General features: G+C 39.6%; 1 protein-coding gene across 1 annotated transcript in view; it reads right to left on the reverse strand.

Annotated features, from left to right (window-relative positions):
• Positions 1-13,046, reverse strand: part of LOC139977544 (MAM and LDL-receptor class A domain-containing protein 1-like) — a 40,825-nt gene extending 27,779 nt beyond the window's left edge. The window contains exons 1-4 of the mRNA XM_071986919.1: positions 12,853-13,046; positions 11,981-12,109; positions 5,227-5,364; positions 4,065-4,327 (exon numbers count right to left, since the gene is read on the reverse strand). Coding sequence (XP_071843020.1) covers positions 4,065-4,327; positions 5,227-5,364; positions 11,981-12,109; positions 12,853-12,907 — 585 coding nt within the window. The 5' untranslated portion in view covers positions 12,908-13,046. The remainder of the gene's footprint in view (positions 1-4,064; positions 4,328-5,226; positions 5,365-11,980; positions 12,110-12,852) is intronic.
• Positions 13,047-14,802: the final 1,756 nt, after the last annotated feature.

Below are 14,802 nucleotides of genomic sequence, written 5' to 3' on the forward strand. Positions count from 1 at the left end.
GCTTTAAAATATGCTAAATCCTAGCATACTCCATGCAAAGGGTTTTCAGAAAAGCTGCAGTTGAGTGCTTAGCAAAGTTGCTGAAATTTGTTTAGTTTTTTAAACAAAAGTCCCATATCCTAACAGGGTTGTATGTATGTATGTATTTTAGATCCTCCTGCAAGCAGGAACTCGCAAAGAAGCCTCATTGGCTTATCAAAGCCGCAAGCTGACCGAAGTCAGTCTCTAACATTCATTTACAACGTCCATGATTATGAATTGTCAACAACTCTGTAACTGGACGACATACATTTATCTTTGAGTGACTCGAACCAGGGACCTTATGATTGGAAGGCACCGGTGTTCTTATAATGTAATAATGTTCTTATTATGTTATATAAAACAGGGGAGTGGGCCAGGAAATTAATATGTTGCTGGCTATAGTAGCCACAGTGAACTTTGGTGTCCAATCCACGGGTGTCTGGTACAACCATGAAAGACAGGAAATATCACATTACATGAAAATACAAGTAACGCATGCACTTTGTGCATCTCTTATGTTGTGTGTCTGATAATCTCAGGGAAGCTCTTTATGCAAACCCTCTCCAAACTTTACATATATATATATATATATATATATATATATATATATATATATATATAGATATATATATATATATATATGAGAGTATATTCCAGGCTAGCAATTCATTGCTTCGCTACTCAGAGTTTTGCGGGTAGATCCACTCATCAGGCGATAAAGCAGTATAATGCAAGACTGCATGCACTTAGATACAATACAGCAGAACACACACAGAACAAAGGAACGATATGGACCGATAACCCTGAAAAAAACCTACTCTTTTAATCTGGATAGGGAGAATTCGTTTGCATGCCTACAGGTGGTTATAAACTCTGGTATTTAACGTAGCTAAGTTGGGTTTGTAAATAATAAAAAACTTTTCCCAGAGGCACAAATTGCAGCTTTTTGTAGCAACATTATGAGTACTGGCTTTCACTATAAATTTCCAAGTGATTTTATACGGAACATTGCTATCTTTCAAGTGCCAAATGTATTTGCTGAGTGCTGTGTCATGATCATCGAGCGTATCTTTTGTTGTTAAAAGATATTTAGTGGTTGTTATATCTGAGTTTGAAAGATTCCGCAAGGCCAACATAGGTTATATATATATATTTATATATATATATATAAATAAATATATAGTAAATCAATAAAGAATAACACACCAGAAAAATTCCACTTCATGACCGGTTTCGTCCTTTTGAGACTCCGGACCCGAGATCTTTGTGTCACGAACCGAAGTCCGTACCACTCGACCACAGTGATTCTACTGGTGTGTTGAAGCGTATAAATTGGCTTTGAATAACTGTCATTAAGGGCGTATTAACCAAGTGTAATGATTGTACAGAGTGCACCCCTGGCACTTTGAATTTGACAATTATATATAGATAGATCAGTATTTGTTTTTCTTCTTATTTATTCTGTGAAATTAATTTTTTCCAGTTTGATAAAAAGCATTGTTCCGACGCAAGTCATAAATGCACTTTTGTTGTAAAACCCTCCTTGAAAATCTGTGCAAGAGCCCTATACAACCCTCACGTTGTCCGATTTTGGATTACAACATTTCACACTTGAATTATGAGCCCTTAATTTACCAGGCATTAATCACACTCACAGGGATCATTAGAATGTACTACTGTAACTTGATCAGTTTTCTGCCTCATAAGCAGATGTTTATGCAGATAACCCAAATCCACATTAGTAATGTGGCTTTACAAAGTACCCATTTCAACATTTTCATATCTTGAGACCTCCAGGATAGTTTACCAGAACAAGAGTGACAGAAAAAAAATGTCTGCATTTAAAGAAACACGAGGTGGGGTGGGTCAGTTACAGCAAGAATGTTGATGGCGATGATAACAATTGTGACCCATGGATATTATTTTACATTTACTCTTTAAGTTATAGGAGTGTTAGTGGAGTGTTAGCTCAGTGGTTAACGCCGGTGCTTTTCAATCATAAGGTCACAAGTTCCAGTCACTCCAAATTAATGTATGTCGTCCAGTTACAGAGTTTTGACAGTTGACAATTCATAATCATGGACGTTAAATATGAATTTAAGAGACTGATTTCGATCAGCTTGCAGCTTTGATAAGCCAATGATGGCTTCTTCGTGAGTTCCTGCTTGCAGGAGGATCTAAAAAGAATACAAGTTAAGTAATACTACTTAGATGTAATACCTTTTTGGTAGCTCAACAAACTCCTTGGCCAGTACAACAAAACATTTCTCAGACAAATGCCGCTGTGTCCCTCGAGCAATGATCCCACATATGGCACAAAATGCTGTAATGTCTTTTTCTGCTTTGATATCACTTTCCCACTGAAAGTTTTGTTAAATTGTAAGTTTGTTTAGGACTAGCAACCTCCTTAACTACCAGGAGAACAGCTGGTGATACTGAAGTTGAGTTTGGGGACGCAACGATTACTTTCAATCCTTAAAGGCATTGAAGATTCGCCCCAAACAGCCTACGGCCATCTGAAAAAGTTAACTTTCTGTTGCTTGCAAGTGACGTTTTGTTCGTGTCGCTACAAAATGCAGACAGTAATGAAATGAGATACCTTGTTATCTCTAGCTGGACCTGAGATGTCCATTGTTGTACACAGTGTACACTGTGCTGTGGGTATTGACCGCAGCTGTATGTACTGACTTTCTACTTAAGTCTAATTACTGACAACGGTAGCAAGCTGTGTGTGTATTTGCTGGGACGATGGTGGTGTCTAACACTTCTGTTACACCTCATTCAAAACTAGGTCAGATTACCGGCATTAGACGTTTCTTTTTGCGAGAGTCTTCACACCCTTTAAGTAACTAAGTAAAAAAGCACTTCTTCAATGCTCTTCAAACACGTTGTCAGAAATAAATGAAAATCTGTCTCCTTTCGCACATGTTACGTTTACACCATTATGCCCTAAAAGTCAACCATGTGCCATTGATGCCAACCAGCCCCAACCCCCCCCCCCCCCCCCGCTCCCACCCGATCCCAGAAAGGATTTGCTGTGCCCCTTTCAACTTTATATCCAAGTGCTGTATATCCCTTAACACGTTTGTAATCAAAGCACACAAGAATGTGTGTATGCCATTTAATGAGTGTACCACATGCAAAGAATTATGTACAGCTGTCGATAGCTACAATTTTGACCTATGACCTCATAGGAACATTGTACAAATTCGGTTATCTATGAACAAACATTCCGCCCAGCTGCTGATCTTGAGTAACTGTGACCTCACAAAAATGTAACAAACTCCTAGGTTACATGTGTGTTTAGATATTTAAAGTGTGATTTCTCAGACAAAATGTGTACTTTAGAGAAAAAAGACCATTTAATTTAATCCTGAAGTAATTTAATCACAAATGAGTTCATTCTTGTGATTGAACTCTGTCCTAGCTCCAACAATTTCTTAGCTTGTTCTTAAAGCCTTACATATAAATATATATATATATACTGTATGCACAGGGATGTGCCCAGGAATGTATGAGTGAAGGAGGGGGGTTTGTGCGGTAGTGTGATCCACGTCCTGGGGAGGGTTCTATGGGGTGTGGGTTCCCCCTCCCGTTTGGAAAATTTCTGCAAAGAAAGTATGCTTGGATGGCAAATGGTGTTATCTGTTTAATTGCGGAGCTAACCTCTGTGCCAATTATTATCCCACATTTTGGTAATGGTAAAAGTTCCTAAAATTCATTATCAAAAATAGTGCCGGGGGCAGAAATGTTTAAACTACATATATACTGTTTGTGCGGGCGGCTTTCAGAAGTGCCGGGCCCAGCCCAGCCCTCCACCTACCCCCGGCATGAGCACATCCCTGAATGTACCTCTAATAGGCCGGACTATCACTAAAGAGTTGAATGAATCAAGCAATTGACATACAAGTAGCCAAACAACACCGATTCAACGGTTTTCAGTAAAACCCACCGGCTTTATAATAATTTTAAACGCAATCTAATGGATCTGTTGAGTGACCAATTGCTTTAAAACTGTTTCCATGCCAAAGTGAGAAAGTTACCTGTAATGGGCCATTGGCCCTACCGACGGTGACGTACTTCTTCTTCCACTGTTTCGAGCCAGTTGAAGTGCTACCGACATTGCTTATCATTTGAGTGGCATTACCGGTTTTGAGAAGCACCTGGAGTTGCCAGGCATCATCTCGACCCAGGTGATAGGAGAATGAAAGTTTACATCCATCGGCAGTATTGCGAAGGCTCGGTGAAGTCAGACGCGTAGAACTGACAGTATGCGAGGAATTTTGTGAAGCAAGGAAGAATCCACCTAGCAAGGGAGGAAGTCATTTCATATTATATTAAACAGCCAATCTGTTATAAAGACAAGTTTCGATTCTCACAGAACAAAAAAAAAAAAAAAAAAATCGATTGCAAAGTTGAATAGTTTGTAATAGTACAATTTGCACTACAACAATTTGATTTTATCAACGAATAGATTGAATCAAAGACAAGCTCATTTGACCTGATGACCTGTGTGTTAGACTCTATAGTCCAGCCACTTACAGTGTAGTCATATGAAAATTCAGATGTTTTATGGGTAATTTCTCAATTACTAAAATTGGTAAAAAAGCTTAATACAACCCGAACTGATAGCTGTTTTTTTTAATGGTTTCAAATATTAATGTTGCGCCTAAAGACGTCATTGAACTACTGTATGTTTCAAACATCTGATTGGTTGTCATGACTACCACAAACAGGGCTCTCCACATCTCATTAAAGTAGACCGTGTAAATGGACATATACTTCCTGGTGGACATTGACTGAACCAAAGCCTTAGAAATTCTCCTCAATTGTTTAGACATTAATGTTAATAGAACATTTTAATGTAACAACAATCTACTTTGTACATATGTATTTCTACAATTTATAATTTAAAAAAAAAAAATGTATAGTCTCTGTTGCAAGCATATATGTATTGATTGCTTCACCCTGTTCCCAGCTTGTTAATTTTCTAATGCCTCCTCCTTATATATGATTTGTCAATATATCCCAAAGGGATCATTATAAGGTTTACAAGTTCAATCTAGACAATGCAGAAACATGTTCCACACAAATCGCATTGTCCCGCAACAGACCCTCAGTGTAACATTTCCTGTTCATGGAAAATTCCTGCTTCAGATAAAAGCATAATACCGTTTGAATCTGCTGCCATAGCAACCAACCTACCTGCGCTGGTACCATTTGTTTTGTCAACCGTTGGCCCTGTGAGTGACCCTGAAATAGAATCCCCACTTTCCAATCTCCACCCGTTGACATCCACAGACTCCCAACCACAGCCATTGTCTTCAAAATTACATTCAACTCCTACAGTATTGAAAGAAGAATTGATACAGAGGTATTTAACAGAACCAGACAAAGATATCAAGCTGGAAATTATTAGGGGAGGGAGGTCAGGGGCTCTGGAAATATCCATCTGGTCAATAATACCCATAAAAAGTGGGGAACATGTGGAAGTAATTGGAAGTCATCATAATTAGTTTCAAAAACATTTTATTTTATTTTAATTACTAGATCAGAGATGACATTTGCACCTCACACAAAATACTTTATAAACAAGAGCCCAATGGGCAAGTAATGACTCTTTTCCTAAAGGAAAAAACATGTGTTGTATATATGTCATCACCCAATATTATTATCATACCAACTTCAATCCATACAATATGACACTGTCCCTTATGAATGCATCGTATCAACTTCACACATGGTCAGGTACCATATCAGTCACTCCATATACAGGTAGTTTTAAGTAAATGCTAACACAATTAAGAGTCTATGGCACCATCCAAAATTGGGTCCAGAAAAATGTTGGCTCAAAAGGTTGGGGCCCAAAAAGTCCCAACCTTTTGGGCCCTAATGGGCTTAAAGTCATTAGGCTCACATGTTCTCAGAGCTATAAACCAACAACTTTAGTCCATGGATGTGGATGTAATCCGATTTCAAGATTGTGGAGTTTATTGCAATTTTAAAAAATTTCAAAGATTGGGCCTAGATGGTCCCACAAACATTTGTCCCAAAAAAGTGGCTCAAAATTGTATTTGCCCTCCAAAAATTGAATCCCCAAAAGAATGGGAACAAATGGTCCCAAAACCATTGGGCCCCACAAATTTGAGGCCATAGAATGTGTCCCAAGATGCACTTGCGGTGGAATTTAAAATTTGGGCCCAAAACAGGGCCAAAATTGTTTTGGGCCCAGATGGCCTACATGTACCATCTATTAACCAACAACTGCATATAAAGTTTGGCTACAATCTGACTTAAAGATAGTTAGTATAGGCCCCAAATTATAGCACGCTATAATTGCTAGAAGTTTTCAAAAAGGACTTTCCTGGAGGTCTTGACTCTCCAAATTGTTCGCAGACGTTTTCAAGGAACACAAAAGATGACTGAATGTCCCAGTGAGGAAAATTTCCTCGAAGGTTGTAATAAATACAATTTAAGAATTTTGACCACAGGTGACCATATTGGAATATCTATAATACTTGGGGCCAATACAGCATAGCATACCATTACGGTTGCGGAGTTATTGCAATCAAAATGTTTTCGATTGACCCCATTACCTCATTAATATTCATAAAGTCAGGGCCAAAAACAACAGGGCAACCCTTCTCACTGTAATACATCTACACAGCAAGTGTGACAAATATCCATCACTCGGTTGTTGAGATATCACAGACCCAAGCAAGTGTCATAGGCGCGCACCCACACACACACACACACACGCCAACATGACTGCATAAGTGCTTCCAGCAAGGAACCAATACTTTAAATTTTAAACCAAACATTTCATACAATGACAGAGTCCAATCGCAGCATTCTATACGAATATCTCCTTTCCAAAGGTTTTTCAATGTTTTCGCCATTGGGGTTGGCACTACCACAGTCAACATTGCACAGGAGAACAAAGCATTAAGGACATTGTTTTAGGGAATTCCCAACCTCATACCATACTTCATGTGAAAGATTTCATTTTCTTGCCAATACCATATAAACACATTTATCTGATGAAGTTAAATATAGTACAGCATGCGTCATTGTGAAAGGAAGTCTTCCAAGATGCCTCTGGGCTTTATAACAATGTCAAGAACAGGGAAGGAAGTCTGAAATGTTTCCAAAAGGAAGTTACGGGTGGTATTGAAGTTCTAACTTAGCATAAATAGACTCTGGATGTGTGACCTGATTAATTCACTTTGGCTTCGAATGTGTTTCTGTATGCTGCAGTGTTGGACGAATCTAACCATAATCATTACAGACTTTGCAATCCGCATTATAATCATTGCCGACTTTGCAGTCCGGGGTCCCCCACCCCCCCCCACCCCCCCACAATTTTGCAAGGTCGGAAAGAGTGACTCCATAGTTTACCTTTTCGGGAACCCAAAAGAACAATTAGATACAACCAAAATAAGACTCTATATTCCAAGTTTTTATATTTTATATTTTTATACTTTTTAAGAACTTTTGTTTGGGGGGGGGGCAGGGGGAGGGGAACTTTAATGTCCAGGTTTGTAAACTACAACTAATTGACAAATGCATTTTATGGCTATTTTACTTTCTTCCTGGGCAAAAACTGTGAAATAAGTTCATCATTCGGTCACTCCATGCAAAATCAACCAATGACCTGGCAGGTCACCTCGTGAATTTGACTGATTTTTGCATCATTTGTCGATATATAACTGAGTTAGTAAAGTCTGATAAATTTGAACATCCTCGGCCTTGTCCTTTTAGAATTGCATCTGTCCAAAGTTGATCGAGGTGTCATGCCTACTTTTGGGCGAGCCAGTGTGCCCCTATCACAGACTACCAATTTGCAGTCTTCATAAATTTTTGACAAAACATGCTACTGTACAGTCATGAGGGTTGCCTCCGGCTGGTTCTGGACATGCATTTCAAAACTGATATTCAAGATGATTGGAGGTACTGTGCTAGAGATATATGGCCTCAAAAAAATTGTGTTCCTGTGTTCCCTCATAAACTAGGGACATCAACAAGGAACAGTACATGTATGTATTTTAAATCCTCCTGCAAGCAGGAACTCGCGAAGAAGCCTCAAATTGACTTATCAAAGCCACAAACTGACTGAAGTCAGTTTCTAAGATTCATATTTAACGTCCATAACGTCTATATTTAACATCCATATTTAACGTATGTATGCTAGAGTATACCAACCAACCATCAGGTATACTTTAGCCAACACAATGCACCAGTTGAAGTTAAAACTAACATCAAGGTGCACCCTCTGAAAGAGTCTACATTAATACAGTAGTACAGTACCATTGTCCACTGATTATCAAACTACATACCATGTTTGTCAACTGTCAAGGCTGATCATGCCAAAGATTATTTTTCCCCCTTTTGCTGTCAGTGATGTCCTAACTTATAGGCATCAAATAATGTCAGAAATTTAGGTGCTGGTTTTGAACAAAATCTGACAGAGGAGAAACATATTGAGTATCTTTGTCGTTTAACCACCAACTGGCAATTGAGGAACATGGGCTTATTTTCTGAATATCTCGAAGATAAAACTTGCAAAATATTCATTCATGCTTTTGTGACCCTGTGGCGTAGCCAGAGGGGGGCCAAGGGGGGCAATGATTTGATTTGTGCTACAGTTTTGCCCCCCCCCCCAAATGAAATCCAGTGATGTATTCAAAATACTTTATTACATTTTTCAAGTTCTAATCACAAATATTCATACTTCATATAAGGTCAGAACTTGGTAATCAGACCGAGATATTACACATTTTGGGCCTTCATCATACCCACATACGGAGACCGTTGATCAATATTGTCCGACAGAATAAGCGCCAATAATTTGGCAGGTTGTATAACCATTACAAACTAGCGCTAGCAACCCATGTGCATTTTCAGCGACCAATGATGCAACTTATATATTTCTTGGTAATTCTACAATCAACCATCACGTGGTTGCCCCCCGTAAGAAAAATCTTGCCCCCCTAACAATAGAATGCTGCCTACGCCACTTTTGTGACCTCAAGAATTGACTTTCTCATTTTTTTTACTTTTTAGCACTGTCAGATTCATCCATACAGAAACTTCAGAAGATTCAAATCTGTGGCACACATTGTGAAAGGAAGATGAGAGCTTGCCATACAAACTCCACTCTTGAAGGAACTTCGCTGGCTTGCTATTAGCGACCAAATTAAAGTTAAAATACTCCTACTCCTACTCCTACACTTTCCGTGCTCATCATTTTCAATATCCTGTTCATATCTCTCTACTACTCTGTCCCTATTTGATCCTGGCCATTGTCTTCCTTCCTCTGCCAAGGCCATTACCTTTCTCTTCCTTATCCACATTTATATACATATGGTAACCATGTGTTGCCCACTCTGCTCCCTACTGTATATGTGGCACCAGCTACCAGACCAGATTAGATTTTGAACTAAACTTTCTACGTTTAAGAGTTACCTAAAGAATCATTTCCTTTAAAAGGATTGTCTGGTGGCCCAAAGAAGTTACCTTAAAAAATAGTAAATAATTTTCCAAACATGTTGTCAAAGTATGAGAACGCTAATGTTGCGTTTGACAGAGAAACGATTTTTTAATCGTTATGGATAGACATTTCAAATATGATTTGAACAGTACAATACGTGACGTCAGCTCTGCCATAGCAGATTGCGTCATAACCCACCCTCCGCACAGTACCTATACGGTAATCACAACAAAAACAGCGTGTGTATACAGATAAATTTCTTCCTTAATTTCCGGTGAAATTTCTTAAAAATTGGATATGTTTTCAAAAACTCCTTAAGCCACCATGTACTTGAGCGGTGGTTCCGTGGTCTTTGTGTAACACAAGGTAAATTTTAACAGCAGACTCTGAGTTGTTCAGGCTATACATCGCGCTATCCAGCTCCAACGCGAAAAATGTTCGCATGTAGGCTGTACTCAAACGTTGACAGTAGGACAGTTCTGCGAAGCCTAAGCTTTTCAGCGCTATATTCTGCTCTGACAACGATTCGATCAATTTCTTCAATAATTTCCGGTGAAATTTCTTATAAATTAGATATAATTTAAAAAACTCCTTAAGCCGCAATATATTTAGTAGATCGGTGGTTTCGTGGTCTTTGTGTAACACAAGATAAGTTTTAACAGCAGGCTCTTCGTTGTTTATACATCGCGGTATCCAGCTCCAGCGCGAAGAATGTTCGCGTGTATAGGCTACTATAACGTTTACAATCGGACAGTTCTGCGATGACATCGATCCCGCCAAGTTTCATCTTTCGGTTTAACGAATACTTTATAAGTTTCCTTTTACTGTTACTTTGATCCGTGAATTTTATTTCAGCGAGTTCGAAGAACAGTTAACTGTGGTTTGAGTGTGAGTGTACTATGTGTAACGCTATACAAGTACACCAACTGAGCATCGTAGTATATACGTTCGCGAGTATGTACGTTATATATATGAGGCAATTCAATGTGCTTACACGTGAGTTAATTTGCTGCGGAATTGGGAGTGCTAACTTCAAGTCGCCTGTTTTGCCTATCTGCAAGCACTACGTCAAACACCATATTGAAGCGTTCGAACAAACGGTACTTTTGGTGAGAAACTGGTGAATTTGAAAACCAGATTTCTACAAGAAGAAAATGTCGAATGGGGACAATTTTTACATGGTTAGAAGGAGAAAAATAATAACTACAAGGACAATGTATCAAAATCTTCCACCAGACAATTCCTTTAAATGTTCTTTTGATTGTGGTTGACTGGTTTTGAATAAGCGCTTATATAATGAGCTACTCCTTGTTTCTGATTTGATGATATATATTCATATATATCCAGATATAAATCCAGTATTCTTATTTATGAAGTTCAACAGAATTTTCCTTTTGCAGATATGATCAGGAGGCTTTTAGACATATTGACCTCTCTTGACCTCAACCATAAACAATTGAATATTTGTTTTTACTGAGGTGAATCCAGATGCCAAGTATGGTGTTTATACAATGCTTTGTGTCTGAAGTTGCACTAACAAGGTTTCAGTCTTTGAACTCTCTTGACTTCAAATGACATCTTGACTCCCATAAAAAGGAAAAAGGGTTTCTTCTCTAGTAAGGTGGATCCACATACCACTATTGAAGTGAAATCACCAGTTTCTCTTTGATTAAACCATGGTCATGTATGCATATGCACATACCTGTACACATGCAAACACACTCACCATCACATAGATTCTTTCTGCCTTTAGTAAGGATTAAAAAGTAATGCAAATGCTACTGAACAGCCTGTCACTTTAGGTTATGTAGTACACCATAGGAGAGATGTGTATAGGTTGGTAAACAGATAACCAGGCTTTAGGGGTGATTAGCAATTTATTATTTTACCAATTTGGGGGTAATTAGGCCAGGCTATTTAGTTATAACGAAATTTGATTTAAGCAGCTAGTCATCACCGGGACGACCTCCGCTGCCTGAAAGGGGGGGGGGGTGTAATGTGATGACCTACTTTATATGCGCATCTACATGCCATACTCAATTCTCCCTCTGCGCACTGATACACTGTAATATGATACTAACCTGTTGTTCATATGTGGCTTCTAGTTGCCTCTATGATTTTCCTCTTATAGCCTTGCACTCCTAGAGATTGAAGTATATTCCTTTGACTATGCTCGATAATTAAACCAACAAAGCACACAATAAAACACTTAGCTAACGATCTTTAAGTGCCCTTCAGGGTGCATATAGGTGTAACTGCTACTGCTACGACACTACAGAGAGTACATCATTAATAAGATACCATACCCATTGTATCATAGAAGGTCAAGTGTTAATCTAAATTTGGATTCTCGGCTACATTTGGGCGGATCGATAATATTAACCGGGGGGGGGGGGGGGTAAGTGGGGACCAGCATTGTCTTGTGGAAGACCCACCATGTAAAGTGACTCAAGGTTGACTGTTACTTACCACAACTAGACTCATCAGCATCGTTAGCACAGTCAGGTATGAAGTCACAAACTTGCGAGTCCTCAATGTCTTCTGCAATCAAATCTCCGCGTGTGTTACAACTGAAAGTTGAACTAGCATACTTAAAGACTACAGCAAGGAAAAAAAAAACATGGAAAAAGCAATCATCACTACATGTATTTAGGTATGAAAATCATTCATAAAAAAAATTCCAGTCATCGTTTTAAATATGTTTGCATTGGGCTAACTGTAAAAATCCTAAATCATTCAATTTGCATGAAGAGACTCTACCCACTTAAATGAACATCACGATCACTGAACCCTCTTAAAATACTTGCTAACTCAAATAGAAGTTACGTTAGGGCTACAGTAGGGTAATATTAATCTTCAGTGTTACTTAGCCCTAACAAATTCCTAACTAGGCCTATTTTATTTTACATTACAAGTTAGATTCAGAATAAGTTAGATTTAGAACACATGTGGTTCTTAGACTAACTCGTGACACGAATGTAGGCCTATCTTAGTAACTAACGTTAGTCGACACTCTGAAAAATGCAATGGCATTTAAGTAGGCTAAGTATGTGTCGCTTAAAATTTAAAAGGCTGAATCTATCATAAAACTATGTAGGAAAAATCACTTTTATGCTTCCCGGGCCCAGAATGTTTGGTCGTATTTGACGTATGGACCAACAATTTGCAGACGGCACTAAACCATATGCTCAAAACACACGTGTCGTGTGCAGCGTGGTCTTTGTTTAGGGAATGCCTGAAATCAATTGTCTTTTCCCAGTTACTAATCCTACAGACAAGGCTCCTCCATGAAAATATTCTTTTCCGACAAAATAATGAAATCAAATTTGTCTTTTTTTTACCTGAAATAGTGAAAAATATCGAAAATAACACCAACTTGTCCGTCATAACCGCCATGATGATCGAAAACCAAACCCTTTCTCCACAAACAAGGAAACGAGGTGAAACTCATGCACACATGAAAATGTAACCGCGATAGCGTAGGCGACCACGCGCTAGTTTTCACAGCAGACAAAGACTACGTCACTACTGGGGCGTTCACTGTACTTATTGCTAGTCTAGTGTAACAACCATAGAAATTGCAGTATGATTGCGACATATCTTAATAACCAACCCATGAACCCACATCTGTTTACCACGTTCCACGCGGCTCGTTTTGATAGAGGTCACAAGGTCACCAGTTCATACATAGAAGAGAGAAAAGAAAATGATTAGGCCCGCGTGCCCTAGCTGTGTGGGGAATTCCCCGCCATTTCCCCCATTCTAAAGATTGCTTAGAAAATGATGAATAACTAAGGTTATTATGGAATTATGGTTTTCAATTTAGAAAATGTAAGCTGGTGACTCGAGTTGAAAACTTATCGTTTTGCAACGCAATATTCGAAATGAAATAGCGACAAAGTTGTTACGTTTCTGCACAAGGGCGGCGGAACCGGGGGGGGGGCACAGGGGGCACGTGCCCCCCACTTTTCCTCAGGTTAAAAATGTGCCCTTTTTCTACATAAAAATTGAGGTGTCTCAAATTAGCAAGAGGCCAGGGAACCAGAATGAACACTCGGGAAGGGCTGTTTCCGGCCATCTGAGGGGTTTGTAAAACTCAAAATTTTCTTGTACGCTCCGCGCCAACCGATGGTGGCCAGTGGCGTCACCAGACTTTTCAGTCGGGGGGGCACCAGCATTTGATGGGGGGCACTTAGGTGGATACGGATCGCCGTCCTGGGGGAGGGGTCTAAGGGGAGGGGGTGCCCCCTCCAGGCGCGGCGGAATGGGAAAATTATTGGGGGGCTAATGTGTAGAGACTATCTAAGCGGAGCGCCAACATCGGTTGGCGCGGAGCGTAGAAGAAAATTTTGGGTTTTTCAAACCCCCAGATGGCCGGAAACGGCAATTCCCGAATGTTTTATGCTGCGAATACCTAGCCCTAAAATATGGGTCTCAAGCCTGCAATTTCTCAGAATGCACGTAAAAGTCTGTAAAAACATCGTAATTTGTATATTCGATGGTGTTTTAAGAGAGTAGCTATTACTCGTAGTGTACTCGCAAAGACGTTTTTGAGTGTAGTAAGGGAATGTTGGAGAACTGGCTGAAATGAAGCAAGTCATTGGCCTAAGATGAATTTGTGTTGCGCTTACCGGTACTCACACTCACTGCTTCCACTTTTCACGGGGCGTGAAGACGCGGTTGGGGTGACAATTAATGTGGTCTATAGCCAGGGGACGGGCCGAGGGTCCCCCAGCATTGAAAGTATGCATTGAAAAATGGGCAGATGCACGTTTCGGAGCCTTGGTAGATATTGGGGAGGCTTATCATGCATTTGCCCCCTCAACTTTTTCATTGGCGGGAGCCCCCAAGCCCCCCGGTTCCGCCGCCACTGCCCCCTCCCCTTTGGAAAATTTTCGCATACGGAGGATGGGCTAGATGCAAAATGCTGCCACATTTGATGCTAAATTCGATCTGAAGATATCTCCAGAAATTGCTATTTTTGAGGTAATGATTTTAACAAGGCGCAGAATTTTGCAGAGGATATGAACCACATGCTGTCGATATAATGCCTAACCCTATATCAATAGAACCTACATTTGTTGAATTAATGTGTGCATGACCCCGACTCCTTTCTTGTCCTTCTCGGTTTTCGCCCATTATCTATTAAGATGTAACAGGTTCCAGCATCGTTATTGGCTCCTATCAGGGATCTCACCATGCAATCCAAAGTTTGATCACACATCGATTATGGCTCAGTATGCAGGTGTGAACATTCGCCATTTGTTCCTACAAGCATCTGACCTCAAATG

The sequence above is a fragment of the Apostichopus japonicus genome, chromosome 12 (assembly GCF_037975245.1).
Source record: "Apostichopus japonicus isolate 1M-3 chromosome 12, ASM3797524v1, whole genome shotgun sequence".
NCBI lineage: Eukaryota > Metazoa > Echinodermata > Holothuroidea > Aspidochirotida > Stichopodidae > Apostichopus > Apostichopus japonicus.